At 34.1% G+C, this 24,675-nt stretch overlaps 1 protein-coding gene across 3 annotated transcripts in view; it reads right to left on the bottom strand.

The window, feature by feature from the left end:
• mahj (LisH and WD40 domain-containing protein mahjong) overlaps positions 1-24,675 on the bottom strand; it is a 102,200-nt gene that overhangs the window by 19,060 nt on the left and 58,465 nt on the right. For all 3 annotated transcript variants that reach the window (XM_089100137.1, XM_089100136.1, XM_089100138.1), the window contains exon 7: positions 19,394-19,618. In XM_089100137.1, the coding sequence (XP_088956263.1) occupies positions 19,394-19,618 (225 nt within the window). The remainder of the gene's footprint in view (positions 1-19,393; positions 19,619-24,675) is intronic.

Genomic DNA, 24,675 nt, shown 5'->3' with positions numbered 1-24,675 from the left:
CTCAAAGATGCTAAAGTTGATTTATGGGCAGAAATATATCCTAGTAGCAAAACAGCACCAAGGACACAAGGTGATAATGCCTCCGCTCGGCATTTGAAAGATATGATTGATTTGCATCGGAAGTGCGAAAATGAGGAGCTATCAGTGCCAACGTACGTAATTATTTCACCCACTGAAGTGCCTGTAATTCCTGCTGTTGTTTATCATAAACATGCTTCTAAAATTTGTGCTTTGGATAGTACCCTTAACTTCATCAAAGAAAAGGTAACAGCTTATGATTTAAATTTTCCGTCACTTCCCATTCCTTATGCTAGTCCTTACATTGAAAGCACTGGCACCGTTATCATGTCAAAAGTTCCTACTAAACTTGACGGCCCTCCAAAACGGGCTGAAACTATTAATAAAATCTCTGGCCATGAAGCTATTCAAAGCATAAGGCCTTCTGGCGATAAGCTGTTTGTTCAGATTAGTCAATCTGCAGCAAAAATTTTCAGCGAAGCGGTTCCAGCCGTATTGAATAGCTGTGACGTCATGATGCATGAAAAGAAATTTCATGGCATTGTTAAGGGGGTGCCCGCTAATTATGAGGCGATAATTTTTAAGGAATGTGAAGGTGTCATCGACGCTGAACGTATGGGAAAATCCATGGCTGTGAAAATTACCTTAGCTGATGCTGAAGCCCAGAGTAAAAGCCTACGATTCGGGCTCAAGGTGGGTTATGAATCATTCCGGGTGTCTGAATTCCTGCGTCCGCCCCGTTGCTGTCATAATTGTCAATCTCCCAACCACATGAAAACAAATGCGATAAGCCAACAAAATGCAGCCGCTTTGTCGGCTCTCATGCATCATCCCGTGATTCCCCCTGTGTTTTTGATCCGAAATGCGCTAATTATGAGGGTAATCACGCATCATATAGCCTAAAATGTCGTACTCTGCGTAATGCCCTGAGCAAACGTGTGATTCGGAAATCACTGCCGAATTGTCCGTCTCAACCTGCTCTTTTAATATCAATGGCACGAAAGATAAAGATGGCTCATTAAATCAAAAAATGAATGATTTTGACATTTCGTTCTTACAAGAACATTTACTTCCTGCCATCTCTGTTAACTCTCTACGAAGAAGCAGCTACCATATTGCCTTTACCATCAATACCCGAAAAACAAAAGGCCGAGCCTCCAGGGGCCTTGCATATTCTATCAAACGATTAGCTACTCCTTTGTCATCTGTCTTACTTCATTCCTCTGGTATATTATGGCATACAACTTGGTCACCTTGTATTTATAAATGTATATCTTCCCTGCGATCAGAAATGTCTAGCTTCACTTACTAAGTTTTCTAATGCCTGCTCATCCCTTAAAACTCTGTTATGCAATATTGAGAAGCATGGGTATCGTTGGCCAATGATAGGTGACTTCAATTGTAACGTTCATAGCTCCTCTACTCGTACCAATATAGTTTTAGATTCATTGCCTATTGGTTACCGCATAGTATCTAAAGCTCTAATTTACAGTTATATTTTCATGATAGGCGTACTATGACAAATATTCACTATTGCATTTGATCCATCAATGTTCTCAGCTCTTTCGTTAATGTTGATGAATACGAGGGTAGTTTTGACCACTTCCTCTTTTCCTTTCAATGACAATAACCGATGATCCATCTAATTATCCTTGTGCTGCCAATAAAGAATGGTGTATGGAACGAGAGTGGAGCAAAGCCAATTGGCCTTTATATATTTCTACCCTAACAGCTCTGATGTCCTGCATCAAGATCCCTTTTAGTCTACTGTGCACGAGTGTTTTTTCGCCACAAGCAAGAGTCAACTAAATATTTATTATCTTTACTTAGTTAAGTGCATGAAACAAGCTGAGAATGTGGCTGTCACCCTTGTCTGGGTTAAACTCGAAAATCGAAGTCCAGTTTGGAAAAATGACCCGGGTCATAAAGCCGTCAAAAATCGTGCTAAATTCTGGCTTCACATCTGGATTGCGTGTGGGCGGCCCTTGCGAGGCTAAGTGTTTGATATAAAAAGTAAGACAAAAGCGGAGTTTAAACGGTATCTTCGTTTGGTTCGATATAATGGTGCTGAGTTCCCTAAAAGTGCAGTACAATGGAAAGAAGTCATTAATACGTCTAAATTTGGTTCATTAGGGACCGGTGATGATATCCCAGATTCGTCTTGACTTGGGCATTATAAAAATATATTTTTTTAAGATTATTTTGAATTAAAGTTATCAAGTATTTTGCAGTAGGTTGCATAAGTTGCATCAAGACATGGCTAATTGTAAACAGAGAAAAGCCAAAACAGATAGTTAAAGTAATTGAGAGGCAAATGTTTAAATGGCTGGGGCACGGCTAAATGGCAGGAGTATGTATGAGTCTCTTATTGGACACATACTTGTTTGTTAGTTTTTGGAAAGGCATGCCTGCCTAGAGTCTCAGGCATGCTGACCAATAATTTAAAATTGACATAAGACCGTTAGATTGCCTGTAATGAGAGGCAAACATGGCACGCCCGCCTATGGTCTTAAGAAGGTTGAAATAATAAGAAGAAGAATTTAGAATTGACATAGGACCATAAATTTGCTTGAAATAACAGGCAAACAATCGTTTAAAGCCATTTTAGTCTTTCAAATAGTATCTATTCGTCGCCTAAGCTCAGCCCTACATTCTGAAAAAAAAATTGAATTTTTCACAAATTTTTCAAATTTTTGGGTCACTTGCCCAAGACTCTGGGCGGGTGGGAGCCAATACATAGGCTAATAGAGTATAGTGTTGATTATCATTTCGAGTGCTTAGTTTCTAAATGTTTGCCACCTAAAGTTTTGCAACGTCAGTTATTCCCGTCTCAACTAAAAGTATTGTTAATTGTATGATTAAACTTAAGTCTAAATCGAGTGATCTTGATGGGATTAACGCTCATCATTTACGTTGTGATTGTCCGGCACTAGTTGCTCAGCTCCTGATACTTTTTTAGTTCTGTTTATGTTTGTCATTGGTGCCTGATTCTTTCCTTTGCGGAACGGTAACTTCGATTCTTAGACACGGAAGATACCCTTTTGATTGCAGTTAATACAGGCCCATCACTGTTGCTTGCAATATTAGTAAGGTTTTTGAATATGTTCTGCTCCCATATAATATTGAACAAACTGAGAAAAACTCTAACCAATTTGGATTTCTACCTCGTATTGGGTGTCAACATGCGCATAAGGTTTTAGCCTCAAATCTTTATGATGCCTAGTCTAAACGTTATGAATTACATCTTTGCGCGTTGGATTTGTCTAAAGCCTTTGATAGTATTTGCCATGCATAAATGTTGAACTCTTTTGTCAGAATTTGGAGTGAAGCCTTCTGTCATACATGTACTTAAATTTTGGTATAGTAATTCGTTTTTTCGTTCAAATCTGGTACAGGGTACTGCGGCAATATACCAGTTCAATCTGGAGTACGACAGGGGGGGTGATATAACCTTACCTATTTAATGCTTGCATTCAAAATGCGTTATTAGGAATCAAGCCTTCATACTTTTATAACTTAGCTGATGTGTCTTATATTGCATATGCGGACGACCTGCTAGTTTTAAGCCGAACCAAGTCTATTTTGGCATTATCGGTACAACGTATTTCTATGATGTTTCGGGACGTTGCTCTGTTTATGAATGTTGATAAATACGAATATTTAGTTTTCATTTGTGGTAAAGCTTTCTAATTTAGTTAATTATGAATTTATTAAAAATGTATTAAGACGCAAATACAAATTTTAGAAATACCACTTTTTATTAAGATAAAGAATATATCCTGCCAAGTTTTGCTTGTGATATTGAGAAATCACCACTTCTTAGCTATTGCGTCAGTTGGTTAAAGGAAGGTGTGGTTGATAAAAATGTATAAGATACATTTTATGGGAAGGGGTAGACTGATACTAATTTTATGAAGGACTGACCTCTGATCCGTTGTTTTTAGAAATACCTTGGAATCTTATCGGATCATTGTAAGTGTCCAAGTATGCTATTATATACTATTGTAGTTTTTCCGAGACTTGTGGTCTACTTGGGACAGCCAGTCCCATTAGAAAATATATATATCTGTTATAATTATATGTTAGCTGAATGAAAGTATTGTGTTATGGACAACCTCTATACAATCTACCTTTATCCCCTCGAACATACCCAGCTTGTACGCCTCATTAGTTCAGTCATAGCCTAAGGCACACTACCAAAGTTTAATTACCTTAGAGCCATAGTTTATCTCCCCTATAAAGGGAGAATAAAGGCATCTACCACTACATCACCCAAATACCATAAGAATCACATTACAACAACTGGTGGCCGTTGGAAAAACTGGGTCGAGAGGGCTTGATAAAAATAGTAGATTAAAATAAAATGGCTTTACCAGAGGAAAAAATGACTTCCCTATCAACAGTATTTGAAATTGCAAAAATTATACCAAAATACGCGGGAAATTCAGATGTAGATGAGTTTATCGCAAAATTGGAAATTTTCGACGAACTAACTGAATCGTTTGAGGATAAGGTCAAAGAGCAATGCGTTGCAGCCAGATTAAAGGGAAACGCCCTTAAACATTTTGAGGCAATTAAGGAAAAAGAGCCAAAGGACATCAGTACTCTAATTGAATCTTTTAAAACAAGATTCATAGAGACAAGCATCTCCGAGAGGCTAAGAACAGAGGTAGTGACATTCAATACGTCAACTAGTATCAGGGAATATGCAGACAAAATTTGTAGATCCGTATGCTTACAATTAGAGAAAGGCGGAAATTACGAGACAGTACAGAAAGTATAACTACATACTTTTACCCAAGGGTTACCAAAAAATTTATTAAGACTAATACTATCGCGAAAACCTGAAAACTTACAGCAGGCTGTAATCCTAGTAGAAACAGAGGTAAAAACTGACGAGGTTATGAAATGGTTTAATCAAATGACAAAAAATAACACAGGAGCCAAAGAAAACATAAAATATGAAAGGGGACAGAAGCGGGTGAAATTTGAGGAGCCAAATCGTAAACCAAAAAGGCGCGACGGAGGCCGAGGGTCGCCGTCTAGGGAAATAGCTGACAGATTCCACGACCTTGAGAGATTAGCAGCTAATAACGATAGAAAATATGGGCACCCACCCCCACCAAAGACAGATAGTTAGGGAACCAGCAATGACAGATCAAAAATATTTAGAAGTAACCAGGAAACAAACAAACAATTTAAGAGAATATTTTATTGCTATTATTGTAGCAAACCAAACCACTATGCAGCATATTGCTGGCATAGAATTTGCAAAGAAGACCAGACGTACAAGAAAGACCACCAGTTCAAAATGCAGGAGGTTAGAAGTTTAGAAAAGCATGGAAAAAATGATCGGTGGAAAAAATATAGTAAAATTCCTGAATTTAGGCCCATGAATACAACGGCCTTCAACAACCAGGGTCAAAATAGTCAGATTGAAGAGAATTGCGATGACCCCAGAAACGATAGGTTAAGCAACGGGCATTTCAGTAGAGAAACCCTAATGTAAGGGTTGAAAGAGCTGTTCCATTACAAAGACCCCTATATAGTTTAGAATGTTGTTATACAAATGCAAATAATAATAGTCTACCGATTTCGCGTTGTTTTAAAATTGAGTGTTTTCAAAATTTACCATGTTTACTAGATACAGGTGCATCTAAATCATTAATTCGAGAGACAGTTTTTAAGAGGTTTCCTTCTAATGTCAAAAATAGTGTAAGCAGATGCCAGAATACCCTGACATCAGTGACAGGCCACAAGCTGACAATTTTGGGAGAATGTACATTCAAATTTATTACAGGAGATAAAGAAATTACGGTAGCAGTGATTATATGCCAGCAGTCTAACATTTCCTTTTATTCTAGGCGTAGATGCCATTCGAAAATATGAGATCGTATGGAAACCCATATCTGACACAATAACCATAAACCAGGCAAATGAAAATAATAGGCAAATTTGCGTAACAACCGATAACGAAAGTGACAATTCGAATTATAGCCTAAAAATAAGCGGAAAAATCACAATAGAAGGGGGAACGACAGCTCAAGTTCTAGTGACATCAAACACAAAAGAAGGAAAGGTTAAAACAATGGACGCCATGATAGGAGGATATACCATAAAAGAATACCCCATGATTTTCGTGGAAAGTCAAGTTATAAAAATTGAAATGGTATAACACACTTAAAACTATTAAATCTAAGTAATAATAAAGTAAGACTGAACCAGTTAGAACTTGGATCAGTGGAAAGATTTCAAATTCGGAAATAAAATCTCTAAACTGTCCTGAATTAGGCGTAAATTTCACTAGCCTAGAACAATTATCCTCATTAAAACCGCAACCATAAGAAAAGTATGGAATGTTGGAAATGAATTCTTTGCAACAATTTGATTTAAAACATTAACCGGAAAGTATAAAAACTAGAGTGGAAAATATTCTTTGGGATTTCAAATGAACTTTTGCAAGACACGAAGCCGTTTACGGATTAAGTCACTTAATCACGCACAAGATATCAATAGAGGTCCCTCCAATCAAAAACTCACCGTATATCAAAAACACTTTATCATTTAAAACCATGGCTAGAAAGCCAAATAAAAGAAATGGAAGATCCGAGAATAATTAATTAGATTGTTAGCGATTGGTGTTTTCCACTAGTAATAGTCGGAAAAAAATACAACACTTGGAGGTTATGTATATATTTTAGGGCACGGAATGCCGTCACAGCTAAAGATATAACGATATTACCAAGAATTGATACGATTTAAATTCGCTAGGAGGTACAAAATATTACACTAGTTTTGACTTAATAGCCGGATATTGGCAAATCGCTTTAGATACAGAGACAAAGCATAAGGCTACAGTAATCTTAGACGATGGAAGAACGTACACATTTGAACGTTTGCCTTTTGGCTTATCATTTAGTCCAAATTGTTTTAGCCGACTAATGAATTTGGTGTAAAAAGATAACGAACCAGGAAGGAAAAAAGATAATACCTTAGCTTATTTAGATGGTGTAATTTTGTTTAATGAAAACCTGGAAGACCACTTGGTCGGACTTAGAAAAATACTGGAAAAGTTTGAAAAAGCAGGCTTAAAATTAAAACCAGAAAAGTTAAAAATAGTATTACCAAAATTAGTTTTTTTGGACACCTAAACCAAGGTACTATTTCACCAAATCCAGAAAAATTTATAGTCATAGAAAATTTACAGCCTCCTAAAGATAAATAAAGCTGCAGATCAGTTTTTGGTTTGTTGAGCTATTTCAGACGGTATATTAAAAATTACGCAACAATAGCGCAACCTTTGACAAACCTTTTGAAAAAATCAGGTAAATTCGAATGCCCAGCGAACGCAAAACAAGCGCTAAATGAAATAAAAAGGCAATTATTACAGGCACCAATACTTAAACTACCAGATTTGTCACAAGACTTCTGTTTACAAACAGATGCTTCGGGGTACGGTATTGGAGCCATATTATTAATCATAAATTCGGAAGGAGTAGAATCAATAGTCCAATTCGCCAGCAGGTCACTGATGGAGGTAGAAAGGAAATATTAGACAGTTGAAAGGGAATGCTTAGCAGGGGTAGTTTTTAAAAAATATTTTCGACAAATTTTACTTGGAAAAAAATTAATTTTACGCGAAGACCAAAAATCATTAATTTGGCTACATACGATGCAAAATACTTCAGCCCGGCTGACACTGTGGATACTACGTCTGCAAGCATATTCATATACCCCAATATATATAAAGGGCCGTACAAACATTTTACCAGACTATTTATCACGAAATCCCAATACGGAAGGAAACTTGATTACAGCCATCCAGAGCGAACTGGGAGGGGTAGAAATACTATCAAATGAAAATATTTCGAATCAGCAAGATAAAGATGATTTTTGTTTAGCGATAAAATTCTTTTAATCAAAAGGAACAGAACTGCCATAGCACTTTAAACATTTTTTAAAAGGACTTAGATAATTTTGATCTTGACGAAAGAAAAAATCTTTTGGTAAGATATCACAAACCATCGCAAGAATATAGAAAAAATGACTTAAAAATTATTCCAATAATTCCAAAATCACTGGAAGGAGAAATTTTACAGATGGAACATGCAACGATTGGCTGTCACATGGGAGAAGCAAAAACTATGGGGAGGCTGAAAGAACGTTTTTATTTTCCAAAAATGTAATCAAAAGTAAAAGCTTTCATACAAAACTGCCAAGAGGGTGCCAAATAACATTTACCCCCAAAGACCCCTAGGAGTGACTTAGGTCTATAACCAACCCCGTCAGGAGTAGGAGAATTAATGGCAATAGACATTTGGGGACAATGAGGAAGATTACCAGTTTCCATGAAAGCAAACAGGTGTGTACTAACCGTAGTTGACCATTTTAACTCATACTTAAACGCTTTTCCAATTAAAGACGAAAAGACAAAAACCCTTGCGAAAATTTTGGTCAATCGTTTTTTTTTGGAACACGGAATTTTTCCTAGAGTTTTACTTAGCGACAATGGGCCATGTTTTAGAGCCAAATTATTAGACGAAATTACAGAATATCTGGGGGTGAGACGATGGTTTACATCGTCTTATATGGCATCAGCTAATGGAAAGGTTGAGCGTAAACATAGGGAATTAGCTTACATGTTGGGTATACATGCAAGAGAGGAAAATGAAAATTGGGATGAACATTTACCATTTGTAGTCTTTGCAATAAATACGGCTTTTTCACGTTCCTTAAAAGAAACGCCCTTTTTTGGCAACATCTAAGAGATCCCAGAATTTGTTTAAATGAAATACAAAATGATAGATTATATTACAACCAAGACCAATATAAGCAAGAAATGGCTATGCAAATGAAAAAAGCTATGGAACAAGTTAAAGACAATCTGGAAGATGTAAAAACAGAATAAAAACAAAATTATGACAGAACATGCAAAAATAAGATAGATGATTTTTTAAGAGGCTTGATTTATGCTTGAAACACTAACCTAGACTGGACAAAAAGTTCAAACCGAAATGGAATAGACCCGGGAAGATCATAATGGCTCCATCAAATAGCGTAGCAATGTTTACCAGCATCGACATAATGAAAAGGAAGAACCAGTATACCATTATAGAATGAAAAAGGGATTTTTTCCAAAACCTTGGAAAACAGAGCCTATTCCTTCAGACGAAGAACTAATGGAAACAATTTCACCAATACATATCGGAAGACCATATGAAGTTAATGACCTATTCAATGACCACAAAGGTTGGAAAGAGTGGAAGGAGTATGTGGCCTAGCCTTCACTACAAGAAAGCAGCCGCAAACAAGAAAAAAGAGGGCATATTCATTACTCATTGGATACTAATGATGAAGAACCTCAAACACAACGTAATGGTTTAAAACGTGATAAACCAAAGGTAAAATCCACAGAGGAAGAAAAATTGGAAGGAATCAATGTATTATCTGATTTTCATACATTAGACTCAACTACGGTCTTAACACAAAAATGGCTTTTGGAACAAACGCCATCTACCAGACGCGAGCTAACAGAATGTGACACCGATAATTCTTCTACAGAAACCGATATCACTAAACCTGGGCCATCGTTAAGAAAACCCTCCTTAAGAGAGAAATTATGGAGAAAAATAAAGAAACCAGAAGGACAGCAACAAGCTCTTTTGTCAGCAGCAGAAGTAGCTAAATCACTTATGAAAAAGGCCAAACATCATGAAAAACAAAGATTAAAGATATTTGACGAGACAACAAAGCCGTGCTCGGATTCAAAGCCTTGTAAACCATACTATAGAGACCACGGACAAACTTGCAAATATTATAGAGAAGAAAAGCAAAAATTTGGAGTCCAAAATTCGGACCAGGAAACGGAGAAAGGCAGAACAAGCGTAGCCCCCAGCCGATTAATATTTGAATAAAATAATTATAACGGAAAAAAATAAAACGAGTAAAGAGACTCTAAAGAAATATCTATATTTTCCTTCTTTTAATCGGTATGTAAATAACATCAAAGTTTTCCTTCAAATATATATCGCCAGTAAAAATTACAACCGTCTCGTAGAAAAGAAACTCAAATTTTTTTTGCCTAAATACTCGTAAGTTCTCAGAAAAGAAATAAGCTCCGATCTAAAGTGACTTCATAGCTTCCTGCAAAAATTTTGTCTCTGGGACGAACTAAAACTTCGCGAATGGTGTACTGACAAGACGTGTCAAAAAGAATTATGTTTCATAAAAGAAATTAAGTAAGGCAACGTAACTTTTAAATGGGTGTAACGAAACTAATTGAATTATACATATTTAGAATCAGCATTAGAAGGCAATTCTTTTGATATGTATATTGAAAAAAAATATATTTTGGGGGGATATTAAAAAAAAAAAAAACGAAGGAGGTTAGTTTACTGAAATAGGGTCATTGGAAGCTAGCAAATTTGGAGTGAGCTAAATCCCTGCTGTTCTCTCGTTGTTAAGAAGACGCGAAGCATCTAATAACCTTTGACTCTCTGAGGTGACACTTTCGGTCAAATTTGAAAAAAAAACTGTTTTTGAAGAATTTTAAAATTATTATAATGGGAAAAACAGCAAGAGTTTACATTAAGTGCACTACATGTATAAGCTAGATGAATCTTATTATAAATAGAAGATAACAAATGAATACTTACCAAATAAGGACAGTATATATAAACAAGAAGCCGTAGATAAAATGTGTCACAATTTAAAAAGTAAAGTTTTCTTGAGCATAAATAATTTCACATATTAAATAAATTCACGACACACCATTAACATAAATAACCAGGGCGAGGACATTGCAGGTGAAAGACACCAATGACAAGACCATTGACATTTAAAAAAAACTGCTAAAGGTCTTGTCATTGGGGGGGGGGATCCACCAAGCTAACTTAATATAGATCAGAAATAAAAGTAAACTTTGGAGGAGGTTTGAGCTGAATGTTCGTGTAAAGTTCCACATGCTAGGAAAAAAATAATTAGCATCTGGGAAATTTTACCCGGGCACTAAACCCATAAACCTTTAGAACAGGGTAATAGTCAAAATATCACGAAAGGGACAAATTGCACTCAATGACTATATAAAACTAAAGCGCAAATTAAACTGAGGATAAATACCAGACGCAAATAATATAAAAGATTATAGGGAAACCGCAGTGGGTACTGATAACCCCTATCACTAAACAAACTTTGGCACGAACTAGGCATTATTTTTTTGGTAAAGTACCATAGACAAGGAATATGTGTCTGCGATGAAAACCACAATATTTCGCGGAAATCAGGATATCGTAAAAACTTACATTCTTATGAAGAAACGAAAACTAGCAACCGTATCGCAAATCCTAACTAAAAGTTCTCCAACAAACAACTGAAAATACAGTGATTTTGGAATACAAACACTTTGGAACAAAGGAATTTAAATAGTTTCAAAAAAATACAGGTTGTGACACTAGAAACTCCCCCCTAAATCTTCAAAATAAGGAGATAATGAATTTGACCATAGAAGTGCAATCAGCATAAAAACTTGTTAAGGTTATTGAAAAAACATGAAACATAAATATAGGCATAGAAAAGACCTATTTTACTGAAAAAAAACGAAAAAAACTTGGAAAAAAACCTTAGGCTTCATTGAAGTAAAGAATCAAAAAAAAAGAGAGAATGGTTAAGGTTGAAAATATAGCCAGACGAAATTAAAAGGAAAAGAAGTTGAATGGAGTCAGTTAAACTCTGAGATACGTGCATATTGAAACTGACCGAACGAGACTAGTATAAAAATTGTACTAAATAGGTACAAAATGAGTATAATTTATACTACGGAGCCACCGTTACAGTGGTTAACTCGGGCCGAGATTAATAGAAATATTGGAGAAATGCTCCAAGTAGACAGGAAAAAAAATTTGCTCTTTTATGTGGGAGTCGTTTTCGAAAACAAAAAAAAATGACTAACATGGCATAGAAAATTAAAAGCAGGGCAAATAATAGCCTTAAAAACCTAAGTTGAAGTAGAAATCTAAGACAAGACCACTAAAAGTTAAGAAGTTAAAGTGAAAATAATCATTGTCACTTGTATGGCAAAAAAAATTACTGTGACCAATGAAGGCAAGGCGTTTTTCTGCAGAAGGGCCACTTTTATGATAAAAGAAAAGCCCAAGAGGAAACTGTGGCCACAAAAAAAAAATGTGGCAATACTATAGATGATTAATTATTATGTGTGCAGGCTCAGAATAGTCCTTTTAGCTGTAGCCCATGAAAAGAGGACCTGGAAAGGTTATAAGGAGCTACCAGAAGGCAGCCCTGGTAAGCAAACCTTCAGAGTGCAGGCACGAGTCAATTGATAATTGCATACGAGGTATAAGGTGAACAGCTAAAATTTCTAACTAATCAGATATAAGCTGTAAAATGGAGCCTTATCCCAAAAAGACATTAAAGGAAAAAAAAGAGAGATTACAGACAAAGACATTATAAAACTATCTCAAGGATCTACCAATTTGAAAAGAATTAAAAAGCTCAAAAGTCTGATAAACAAAGAGGAATATAGTAAGCAAATGACAGTTAATGACAAAATTTGGTTCGAAGTAAAACCAAAGTTCTAAAACAAAGATAAGAAAATGTATATAATCATATATGGAAAAGTTAGATAGTGGTAACAAATGTTGTTGAGAAAATATATACAGTTATAAAGATATTTTGAAAACCCTTTATAAATATGAAATTGTTATCATATACAAAAAAAGGTAAATATGTAAATCTTAATAGCAAAACCATGTTGTATGAACTATTGCCAAGCCCTTATATAGAGGCTAATCATACTTATTAGTTATAGTGTAAAAATCTATTTGTTGGGGTTGATTTTTTTTTGTAAATATTTTAAATTGCAGTTAAGACTCATCAGATAAAATTTTTTACGGACTTATTTAAAGTTGCAAAAAGAACAAATATTGCAGTGATTAAATAAATTATTAGGGTACATAATTATTATTTGTTTTTAACAATTAAGTTATGTATCACCATAACTTCTGTTAATATGTGTATGTATGTGTGGAGGTATATATATATATATATATATATATATATATATATATATATATATATATATATATATATATATATATATATATATATATATATAATTTTTTTAAATACTTTAAGTTTTAACCAGTAGTTAAATATCCTATATAGTTTTGCGACTTAAAAAAAAATACTTGTGTAAGTTATTACACAATGCTTGTATATATATATACTATATTTTTATTTACTTAAAGTTTTAACTAGTGATTTAATAATATATGTAAATGTTTGACTTCGAGTCAACGTGTAAATATTTTTATTGTAAAACAATCCGTTAAGTATTAAGTTTGAAAAGAACAATCCAGCAAGAAACATAACGTTTCGATTTAAGCGGGATATTATTTTTGGAGTAACTAAAAGAGAAAAAAGTAAATAAAAGCAATTAAACTTTACGAAATTGAGTGTTTCTTTCTACTATATATGTAAAACTTTATCCTTTATATGTATTCTAATGTGAATATTTATTTTAGATACAGCCTTAGTTTTTTTTTGGAAATCAAATTTTTCGTAGTCTCCTTTCGGATCCATTTTTTTTCAATCATTTTTTGACGCATTTTTGGAAAGTAACAAATTTTGAAGAAAGTAACCACTTCAAATGTATCCTGATGCTAACATCTCATACCATCAGAAACCAAACCATACCTGATCAACTGATATTTTGGAAACTATAGCAGTATTACAGACTTTACTACTAGTCCATCAGAAAGTGAGACAAAATCAGAACTTAATTTAGGCCTAGAGAATGTGCTACATAGCCCAACTGGCTTATATTATTGAAATATGTGAAAAAGCTTCGTGCTGGAAAAAAAATATGTGAAAATTTAAAAACCAAAAATGTTATGTGTAATTTATCCAAGCCATTTCTAAAACGAAAAATAAACGGTATATCAACCACATCACACAGATAAATTAAATTACTAATGGGAATTAAATTTAAGCTCAAATAATTCATAAACTTTTCTAATATAACTTGAAATATAATTTAAGCAGAACCACTAATATAATGCTCAAGCCGCTTGGGGTCAAGTTAAAACAGAAGATGCATATGAAGAAGGGTAAAAAGAGTATTTTTCAGTCCTATAGACAGAGAAAAAGAGAAACAAGGATGAATTTCAAATTGAAATCTTTCAACAAAAAAAAGAACATTGCCTATATTGGACCAAAAACATGACCCTAAGGAAATCCATAGAGGGTATGTGCATATAATTACCCAGAGATAGCAGCATAATACCTGTAAAAAAAATTAACTTGTTTTAAAAGTGAAATATTGAGAATTGGGACAATTCTTCTTTAAATGGGGAGTATTCTGGTAAAGCTTTCTAATTTAGTTAATTATGAATTTAGTAAAAATATATTAAGACGCAAATACAAAGTTTAGAAATACCACTTTTTACTAAGATAAGGAATATATCCTGCCAAGTTTTGCTTAACGGGAAATTAAGAAATCACCACTTCGTAGCTATTGCGTCGGTTGGTTAAAGGAAGGTGTGGTTGATAAAAATGTATAAACGATACATTTTATGGGAAGGGGTAGACTGATACTAATTTTATGCCGGACTGACCTCTGGTCCGTTGTTTTTAGAAATACCTTGGAATCTTGTCGGATCATTGTAAGTGTCTAAGTATCCTATTATATACTATTGTAGTTTTTCTGGGACTTGTGGTCTACTTGGGACAGCCAGTCCCAGTAGAAAATATATATCTGTTATTATTATATGTTAACTGAATAAATATATGGTGTTATGGACAACCTCTATACAATCTACCTTTAGCCCCTCGAACATACCCAGCTAGTACGCCTCATTAGTTCGGTCATAACCTAAGGCACGCTACCAAAGTTTATTTACCTTAGGGCCATAGTTTATCTCCCCTAAAAAGGGAGAATAAAGGCATCTACGACTATATCACCCAAATACCATAAGAACCACATTACCACACAATCCCAAATCATCAGCTCATAATTTGTCCTTTGGATCCCCAGTAATCCGCAATGTTACGAGTTTACGGTGGTTAGGAATTAGTATTTGTTCTACACTCACTTTTTTGTGACTTCATGTTCTGAGAGATGTCAAAGGAAAGTTTAACATCGGATATGAGAAAATTGTACCTAACCGTGGAAAATATTCACGCCGAGCTTTAGCTAAAGTGTATTCCACATATTGTGACCATTCTGTCTTGTTTTTAAGTGAAATGTGTTCGTTATTGAATAAGAATGATTTGCGCCAGATCCGTATTGCTTATTTTAGATATTGCAAATTTTTACTGTACCTCCCCACCTCATATCGTAATACACGTATTATTGAGAAGTATGGTGCTACCGACATTATCCAATTATTTTGAATTACTTAGTAATAATTTAGCCAGACACGCCTTTGTGTCCTTAGACCCAAATCATAATATTATCCGTGTGTTTTTGTCAGTGATTAAGGTTTAAGTTATATTTGTTTCTGTGTATTTGATTTTTTTTTTCCTTTTTAGTGTACTTTACTCCGCTTGTTTTGTATAAAAGTGGGTTATAAATAAGTTATTATTATTATCAAACTCCAACTAATGAAAAGCTGACGGTGTGAGTCATACTCTATAAAAACTAACTGATTATTTTTTTCTTTATAATTTTATCTATCTTTATTTTATACTTTTTTCTTTTCTTTCTTTCTTTATTTGTTTTTTTTCTGATTTATATGTAATACAAAAACCTTTCTTTTTCAGAAAATATTTATTGATTTGAGACATTTCTCCTATAGTCGGAGAAAGTCATATTAGTCGGAGAAATCATCAAAGAACGTCCTTGTCAGCCGGCCATCAAGGGCCAAAGAAAAAGCAATTCGTCCCCAAATGGGATGCAAGGATGTCGTTAGGGAAAATTTAAGGGAAATTGGAACTTCTTTGGAACGTGTAAAGAAGGAGGCTTTGAACAGATTGAAATGCAGGAGGAGCGTGCGTGGCAGTGTTGGGCTCTGGCGCCTTTGTGCTGCATGTAGAGAGTTATTAATAGTACTAGTAGTAATCAGTCATAACTTGGTGTTCTTATTTATTTTTTTAGGTGTAAACCTAGGAGCCTAGCTAAATATAAAGAAACATGTTAAGAAAACAGTTCTTACTTCATAATATGCAGAATAATCATAGGAGACAGTTTTTGCATGGGGAGAACCCTTATCGTTTTTTTCATTGTTGCACAATTTTTTAAATAAATTTCTGAAAAATAAGCATGGATTCAATAAGTATTTTCTCCATTTTCAACCAATTCTATCTACATAGGATCGATGCCATCTAGATATATGGCATCGATCATCCAATCGGTACTCCACTGCGTTTTGTATATAGTGGCATCTATAAACACATTTTGTAGATCTCATTTATTTCAGCATGAATTTGAAAACTTTAAAAATGCTTATCGAACGCATGTTTTTTTTCAAAAGTTTTATAGAAAAAGTGTAAAACATTGAAAGAAGTGAAGATAATGGTTCTCCCCATGCAAAAATCTGTTAACTATGATTATTCTGCATATTATGAACTAAGAACTGTTTTCTTAACATGTTTCCTTATGTTTAGCTAGGCTCCTAGGCTTACACCTTTTTTTAGTTTTAGTAATTAGGTGCTCAACAATAATTGAAAATACGATGTAATCTCACATGAAAGAACATGGAGGCAGAAATACCGAAACCATTAGTTACATTAAACTTAAAATACTAAAGCTGGAGAGAGAAATAAGTGAAGGGGACAGATTTTAAGAAGAAGGAGAGAGTAGAAGATTGAGAAAAGGCAGAGGTATTAAACCGTATGACAAATTAAAAACAAAGATTCTGGAAAGACTTGAAAAAAACACACCAACAAACAAACTAAATCAACACTGGCTGGAAAAAAATTGGCATAATGGGAATCAGGGAAGCACTGGAAAGATTGGAATGGAGGAAGAGCGTACGTAGCTGTTTTAGCCTCAGCTATAATCAGCTAAACTTTTTGTCAAACTGCAAAAAGTTTAACACAAAGTAGTTCTTGACAAATTCTAGTAAAGGCTGTATTGCCTTAAAGTAAAACTTCAGTGTGTGTAGACTAGTTAATTTTAGTCTCCCTTATTTTCACATACTGGTATACAGGCAAGTATGATTCGGGCCCTTCCAACCCAGGACTTCCACGAAATGCTCAAATTCTTCCGAATTCCTAAACATTAAGATAATTTAAACAGGACTGACATTATTCTTAAGCAAGAAAAAATTACACCCTAATATTGTAAAAACAATTTATCTTCAAAGAGAGACTTGTCAGAAGTCTAAGAAATAAGTATATTTGCATAATAAACGGGAACCTAAGATACATTTATCTCACTTTGCATAAATCAAAGCATTAGTAACACCCAACCAGCCAATAGCTAATCTGAGAACTATGACATAATGCTACAGACCGGGTAGTTTCGTAGGGGACCAAGGGTCACATCAAGCATTTGGTTTTTGGATGCTCACTATGAAGTGTTTTTTCTTCACTCTTGCTAAATGCAAGCGACTATATCTCATTATACAGCTTACATGCAGTGAATAGGAATTATCAAAAGGCGACAATTTTTGCACGTAGCTTGATAAGCATATCCTGTTTTGTTCCATGGCTTGGGGATCGAGTTGGCATTTTGAAGAAAAGCTATTTTTTCTCTGGTACTTTGGATAGATTGAGCGGATGATCTTCAATTTCCTTGGGGGCGGCGGGAAAGCCATGGCAAATATTAACTTTGTCTTTGAGGGGACAATTTCTCTCCAATCGTCATATAAGGGTATACACTACGCTTTTTTTAAAGACTGTAAAACCGTAAAGTTTGTGTTAGTGGGTTTCATTCAAAGGTGAAGAAATTTATTCGTTGTATGGCAAGTATATTTTTATAATTTTGATAAAAGATTTGTAACTTGGAGCACGAATAGATATTTTCACAAGGACATATTATCTACAGATTCGCTAGGAGGGCCTTTCTATCAAAAGATTCGCTAACAGGCAGATGTTTATCACACCGAAGGATATGACATTCATGATCAGACTGGCCAAAATTGTTGTTTTGTGGTGGTGCTCTCAAACATCACTGAAAAACGGTCTTTGGAAACGCCATTTGATCGTCAATGCCAAGTGATTCTTCATTGCACCCCTTCAGCACCCTTTAGACAAGTGCCAGCGCGTCACTGGGCCATAACACAGTGACAAAGGACCTATTTTCACAAGACGACCAAAATAAGGTCGGTTTCTTCATCCAGCTGAGCGTACGCAAAAATAAAATCCGTATCAACAAGCCCCCCCTCCCCAAGTCAGGTATAGAATTAGACTTAAATTTCCTACTCGCTGCTATTTGGATTAACAAAAATTTTATTTGAATATGCCTAATGTATTTATTTAAACATACCTGTTTTCTGTTGTCCACCCGCAAGCGTATGCAAGCCAAAAAAGAAGAACAAGAAAAAGGATGGCCAGCGCTTTCGTAGCAGGTTGAATCTCTAAATACTTTAGTACATAACCTGTTTATGAAAAAAACTACAATACATAAATTCCCAAAAGTCAGATATTCTGTTCAAATTCCATCAACTGTAAACCAACTTCTATACAAGTTGGGTTCTACTCCTTGCTCGAAAGCAGAGTTGAGTGAGAATTCTTCTTCCTGTTCAATGAGGAATGGACGAGAGAAGGACGAAAGCAAGAACATACTTTCGCTGAAGAATCGAACGCAAGAACACAGGTTCACTGGAACGGATGACTTCTGTCCAGCTCTCGTCCTCGTGAAAGTGCACCGAAAGTTTCTTACTTTTTGTCAACAACAAACATAAAACAACTTGTTTCGGTGATCCAAACAAGGGTTGGTAAGCCAATGGGAAGTTGAACAGATTGCCCGGATCTTCATTTGCTCTGAGTCAAAATTAAAGTAGTGGAGACTCAAGATAATTATTAGTATTTTGTATTACTATCACATACGGTATAGGTAACTGACGATACCAGGACGATTATTAACCGAGCAAAAAATATGCCTATTCATCAATAAATAGCGTGTACAAAACGGAATAATATTTCGTAAGAACTACAGCCCCAAATAAGAAACTACAAAAATACAACACACAAATTATACAAGCGCAGAATTAAAGCTTCTAACAAGGAATTTGAAAAAAAAATTGCAAACCTTGATAAGAACAATTGTTTTAAAGAATATATTCCAACTTTTTTTTTTGTTTTTTTCTTTACTAGAAAGTAAATTTACCACAGGAAGGTGGGTCATTTCAATGGCAAAAGAACATTAAGAAAAAACAACCCTTTTTTCAAATTTGGTTTTATAGGTTGAACTCACCGTCGCGATTTCGTTTCTTGTGCCCACAACCTTATCCTGCGTCATTTTGCTAAACTCTAATGATTCTTCATCATCAAAACTGTATTTAAGGTCAAAAAATTCTCCCATCGACCATAGAGCTGATAGGGGCCGACGCCAGGAGGATGACGTCAGTACTAGTGAGCCATCTCTATTTGGCTCAATTTTGAATATTGCCGAATCGTGACAAGTATAAGTTGCTTCATCCTAAAACAAATAAGACAAATGTTAGTGAGCTCATGGCCTATCTCATTACACTAATTTAACACTATGAATACTCCACATTAGTAGCCAGCTCTTTAATTAAATGACATTTGATAACTATCTTAGTAATTAGCTAGTTACCGCAGTACAGAGACAATTTGATTCTCCTTTAGCAACAGAGGATGTGAGTTTAATCAGCTCTGTGATAACACTATCGATAAAATAATTTTTTTTAAGACGACACCAACGTGAAATCCAACACCCGTCGAACTGAACTGACGACAATGTTTTATTTAAAGTGGCCTTAATTATCTTAACATATCGGTTTTAAATTAGCCTACTTAGTGGCTTCAAACAGCAAGGAAAAGGAATCAATTTCGACACTTAAATTTGGTAGTCACTTATCTGGACCAGATTCATTTAATACTAAACTATCCAATATGAGAATGTGGAATAGCTTGTACCAAAATATTGACTTAGCCAGCTAAAATTACCAATAGTAATGACGCCTAAAAGCAAGAAATTATTTATACTAATAAATTCAGAATAATAAATCTTACACAGACCTGAAAAGGACAGAATACACTGAAAAGAGAATATTTTTTCTGAAAGGCTGGAATTTTACCAAAAAATTAAAATTATTTCAGGGGATGTGGTTGTCTATTGCTACATTTTCAGGTTCTCTTGTCGGTAAATTTGCCAAAGGACAAAGGACCTCTCCAGGGGGCTTAGTTATTAAGATCAACCAAGAATTTGGGGGTTGACTTTGACCTAATTGCTTCTATAAGACAATGAAATATAGTTACCTTTTCTTGGCTAGTCTGTCAATCAAGGCGGGTGACAGTGCAGAAATTTCCAAAGCGGCAAGATCAGTCAAATTATAATTCCGTCCAACTGATTTTCATTATTTTTCCATCAGGTAGACTAGAGTATTTTTAGGGACTGACCTTTCCTGTACTTAAATTATACAATTTTGGTCCTATTAATAGAAAAAAAACGGAACTTATACTTCCTTATGATGTAAGTCTCATTAAAACTGAATGTCTCTATATCAGGCCCAAATTGGAAGAAATTAATTGGTTTTTCTAAGATATCTGGGAACTTCGGTGTCGGCTTTTCGTTTTCTCTCGTTTATTTAAATTAATTAAAAAAAACTTTCCGAAAAATAAATTTTTAAAAGAAAATTAAAGTAATTTTTAAAATTAATATCAGGATAAATGATTAACTTTTAAAATTCAAACTCAAAACGACCAGAAATTACTATTAAAGAATAAATGAAACCCAAAACGAACAGAAATTAAATAAACAATCATAGCAAAAAAACATACAACAAGTAATAATATAAATGAATAAATAGATCTTAAAACGAGTAATGCTTAGACTGAATATGAAAATCAAGCTTAAAACGAAAACAAATATTTTGCTATTAAAGTATAAATGAAACTTAAAACGAACAGAAATTAAATAAACAATCAATACTAACAAACATACAATATATATTAATGTAAATGAATAAATAAATCTTAAAACGAGTGAAACTTAAAAAGAATATGCAAATCAAGTTTGAATCGAATAAAAATAACTAACGAAACTCAGAGAAGAGAGAAAGTAACAAAATGAAAAATAAAATCAAAAAGGGTGAAAAAACGAGGATTTTGTCAGCCAGCGAACCATGAAGAAGACAAAATATAAGCAAATATTTCGACAAGGACCTCCGCCAAGTCGTCCTCAGTGCTAAACAAAAACAAAAAAGAGAAGAAAAAAAAAACGAGAATCTAACCTTTCGAAGTTTCCTGTACAAAGACAGAATAGACACTGAATAAAAAACCAGGCAGGAATCAATGAAAATGAAATTTACCAAGATGATTGTGTAAGGATCTTTCGTCTTGCATTAATTTTGGCTGGTCTACAATTTCGGTTTTCATTAGATATGCAAATAGGTTCTTTTAAGTTTTTTCGGGTGAAAATATTGATTGAGTCCTTCAAGATTAAACTGTCTTAAATTGGGCTTAATGAAATATCTCCAGTATCTCTATTTATTGCTAAATTTTGGTTCATATATTTTTTTATCTCAATTACCTCCTTAATAGTTTGTGGTACGCCATTAACAGTTGATATTAAAGTTGCCTCGTCAAACAGAACTAGATGGGTCGGGTTTAAGAAAATATGCGAAGCCAATGCCGAATCAAAGTTGTCATTGTTATTTTTTAATCTCAGGGACTTGTCTATTGAAATTTTGTGCTCATGCAAACGTTCACCTAGTTGTTGATGGGTTCTACCAATGTAAAATTTTCCACAAGAACACGGGATTCTGTAGACACTACTACCCAGTACAGGGTCTGTTTTATCCTTTCCTGAGTTAAAAAAATGTTCAACCTTTTGTTCGGTTCTGAAAGAAACAGAGAGATTATGTTTATTTAAATTTTTTCTAATTTTATCGCCAAGTTTCGGGATGTATGGTCAAACGATGAAAGTTTTTTTCTCAATTGCCGGTGTAACTGAATCAAGGGGGACAAGCTCCCTATTTTGTTCTTTTATCTTTTTTAATCGTCTATCTATTATATTTTCAATGAGTTTGATTGGGTAACCATTGCAAAAAAGAATTTACTGAATTTATTGGCGCTTTACTGAAAACAATTCTTTGAAATGTTTTCACTTTTGTAACTTTAAGAAATCAAAAATTAATTAAGATTTTAGGGAATAAATATCAGCATATGTATATTAAATTGACAATGCACATTTTTTTTCAGTAAACTCATTTGAATTTTTTTTCAGTGAAGTACAAATTATATTCTGGCTTTTAGAAAGCATAGGGGTTTTGAACTCTACTCATATTAAATTATGCTCGTTTTGAGTTTGACTCTAATATTTATTTTAATTTTTGTTCGTTTTGGGTTTCATTTATTTATTGATACTGATTTGGGGTAGTTGTATGCTTGGTAGATTATATGATAGTCCGGACGCCAGGTGTTGAAAATGTGATCCTACCACGACGGAATGGGGCTGCTATGAGAATTAGCCTACCCTCCACCCTCTAAATTGACCATGCGGATTCAAAAATACCAATGGCACTTGCTTGCGAGTGGTGGAACACTCCGAAACTTGACATTTTATTATATTTTGGTGTTTCATGCAAGAAAATGCATGTTCCACAAAGTTTGAGGTGCAGTTTTCCGCTGAAATACAAATGCCTAGAAGCCATAGAATGTTTTCATAACAAACTAAAACGATTAGTTAGAAAAAATGGCAGAGTTAAAAAAAAATGGCAAAACTATATGAGTCTTGAACAGTCTTGAAAAGTATAAACAAAATCAAATTGAATATTAGATATATAATGATATTAATTGTTGAAAGATCCATCAGTTCAAGATTTTTTTTCACTGTAATTTTATTTTCATTTTCAATGCTGTAAGAACTGGAAAAGAATAAATTTGTAATTTAAGAGTATTTCGTTTTCAGTAAAGCGCCAATGACATAGAATGCTTTAAGTTTTTACAGTTAAAGAAGGGGCCAGTATCCAAATTTTGTTGCAGTGAAACTATATTTGTCTTGACCAATCTTGAAAAGAACTAACAAATTAAACTGAATATTTGATGCATAATGATATTAATTGCTAAAAGCTCATCAGTTCAAAATTTTACTATAATTTTAATATTTATCTTCAATATTAAGTACAAAAGAAAACATTTGTAATATAATTCATTTTCTGTAAAGGACCAATGACGCAGTAGATTTTAGGCTTCTACTGTGAAATGATTTCCAAATTCTTGTTTGTAGCTATTTTTATTCGATTCAAAATTGATTTCCATATTCTTTTTAAGTTTCACTCGTTTTAAGATTTATTTATTCATTTACATTACTATATATTGTGTGTTTGCTCGTTTTGATTGTACATCTAATTTCTGTTCGTTTAAATTTTCATTTAAACTTCCAACGTAAAATATTTTGTTTCTATTTACGCCTGCTTTTCATGTTCAGCTTTAAAATTACTAACTTTACAATATATTTATTAATATATGGTATTACTTGTTGTACGTGTTTTTCTATGATTTTTTATTCAGTTTCCATTCGTGTTGGGTTTTATTTATTCTTTAATAGTAATTTCTGGTCGTTTTGAGTTTGAAATTTAACAGTTATTATTATCTACTGAGCATAATTTTAAAATTGACTTTACTTTTATTTGAAAAACTTATTTTTCGGAAAGTTTTTTTTTTTATTAATTTTTGTTCGTTTTTGATTGCAAAAGTTTCAAATTTTTATGGCATGGAGGGGGGGGGGGGGGTACTTAATGTCCGGTTATTCTTGACTTTAAAAAACAGATCTAGAATTTTCAATTTAAATCGAATGAGGCTTTTTTCAAAGTCTATAAGATTATCTCTTTGATAAAAACCTTATATATGAACAATAGACAGCTTACATAACTTTGTGGACAGCGATTGACAACAATGAATGGATTGAAAAAATAGCTCCAATAAGGGGGTTTAGACCATTTCACTTGCTGATAAAAAGGGATCACGACTGTTTGGAATTGACCTTAATAGGATTTTGTGTGCCAAAGCAATTTTGCATCTATCACAGAGTATATATTTTAACCTTATAGTTGGATAATTATAATAGATTTCCTATGTATTCTTCCCATACAAAACCCCTTCCCATAAGTTATAAACCCCCCTTAATAAGTTATGCCCCAGGGCATAACTTAAAACGCCTACCCCCGGGCCCTGGTGGGCTGTGTCGACACTGGAGTTTTTTGTTATCAGAACTTTGAACTATTTTAACAAAATGTTTATCTCTAAATTTTTATCTGATGCATTTATGGCTTGGAGCGAGGGGGGGGGCTAGTTGCCCTCCAATCTCTTTTAACACTTAAAAAGTGAACAAGAACTTTCAATTTTCAGTCAAATGAGCCCTCTCTAAAGTTTATACGAGCATCCTTTCCATAAAAACCTTATATGCCCCCAGGGCATAACTTAAAACCCTTGCTCTGAAGGTTGTGGGGGAGTGTCCTCCTCAAAAATATATTTTCTATCTGGAAATCAACTACGCTGAACAAAATGGCT

Source organism: Artemia sp. Qi Xiang Cuo, chromosome 14, assembly GCF_049724085.1.
Source record: "Artemia sp. Qi Xiang Cuo chromosome 14, ASM4972408v1, whole genome shotgun sequence".
In the NCBI taxonomy this organism is placed as follows: domain Eukaryota; kingdom Metazoa; phylum Arthropoda; class Branchiopoda; order Anostraca; family Artemiidae; genus Artemia; species Artemia sp. Qi Xiang Cuo.
This window is presented reverse-complemented; position numbering and strand designations above follow the sequence as displayed.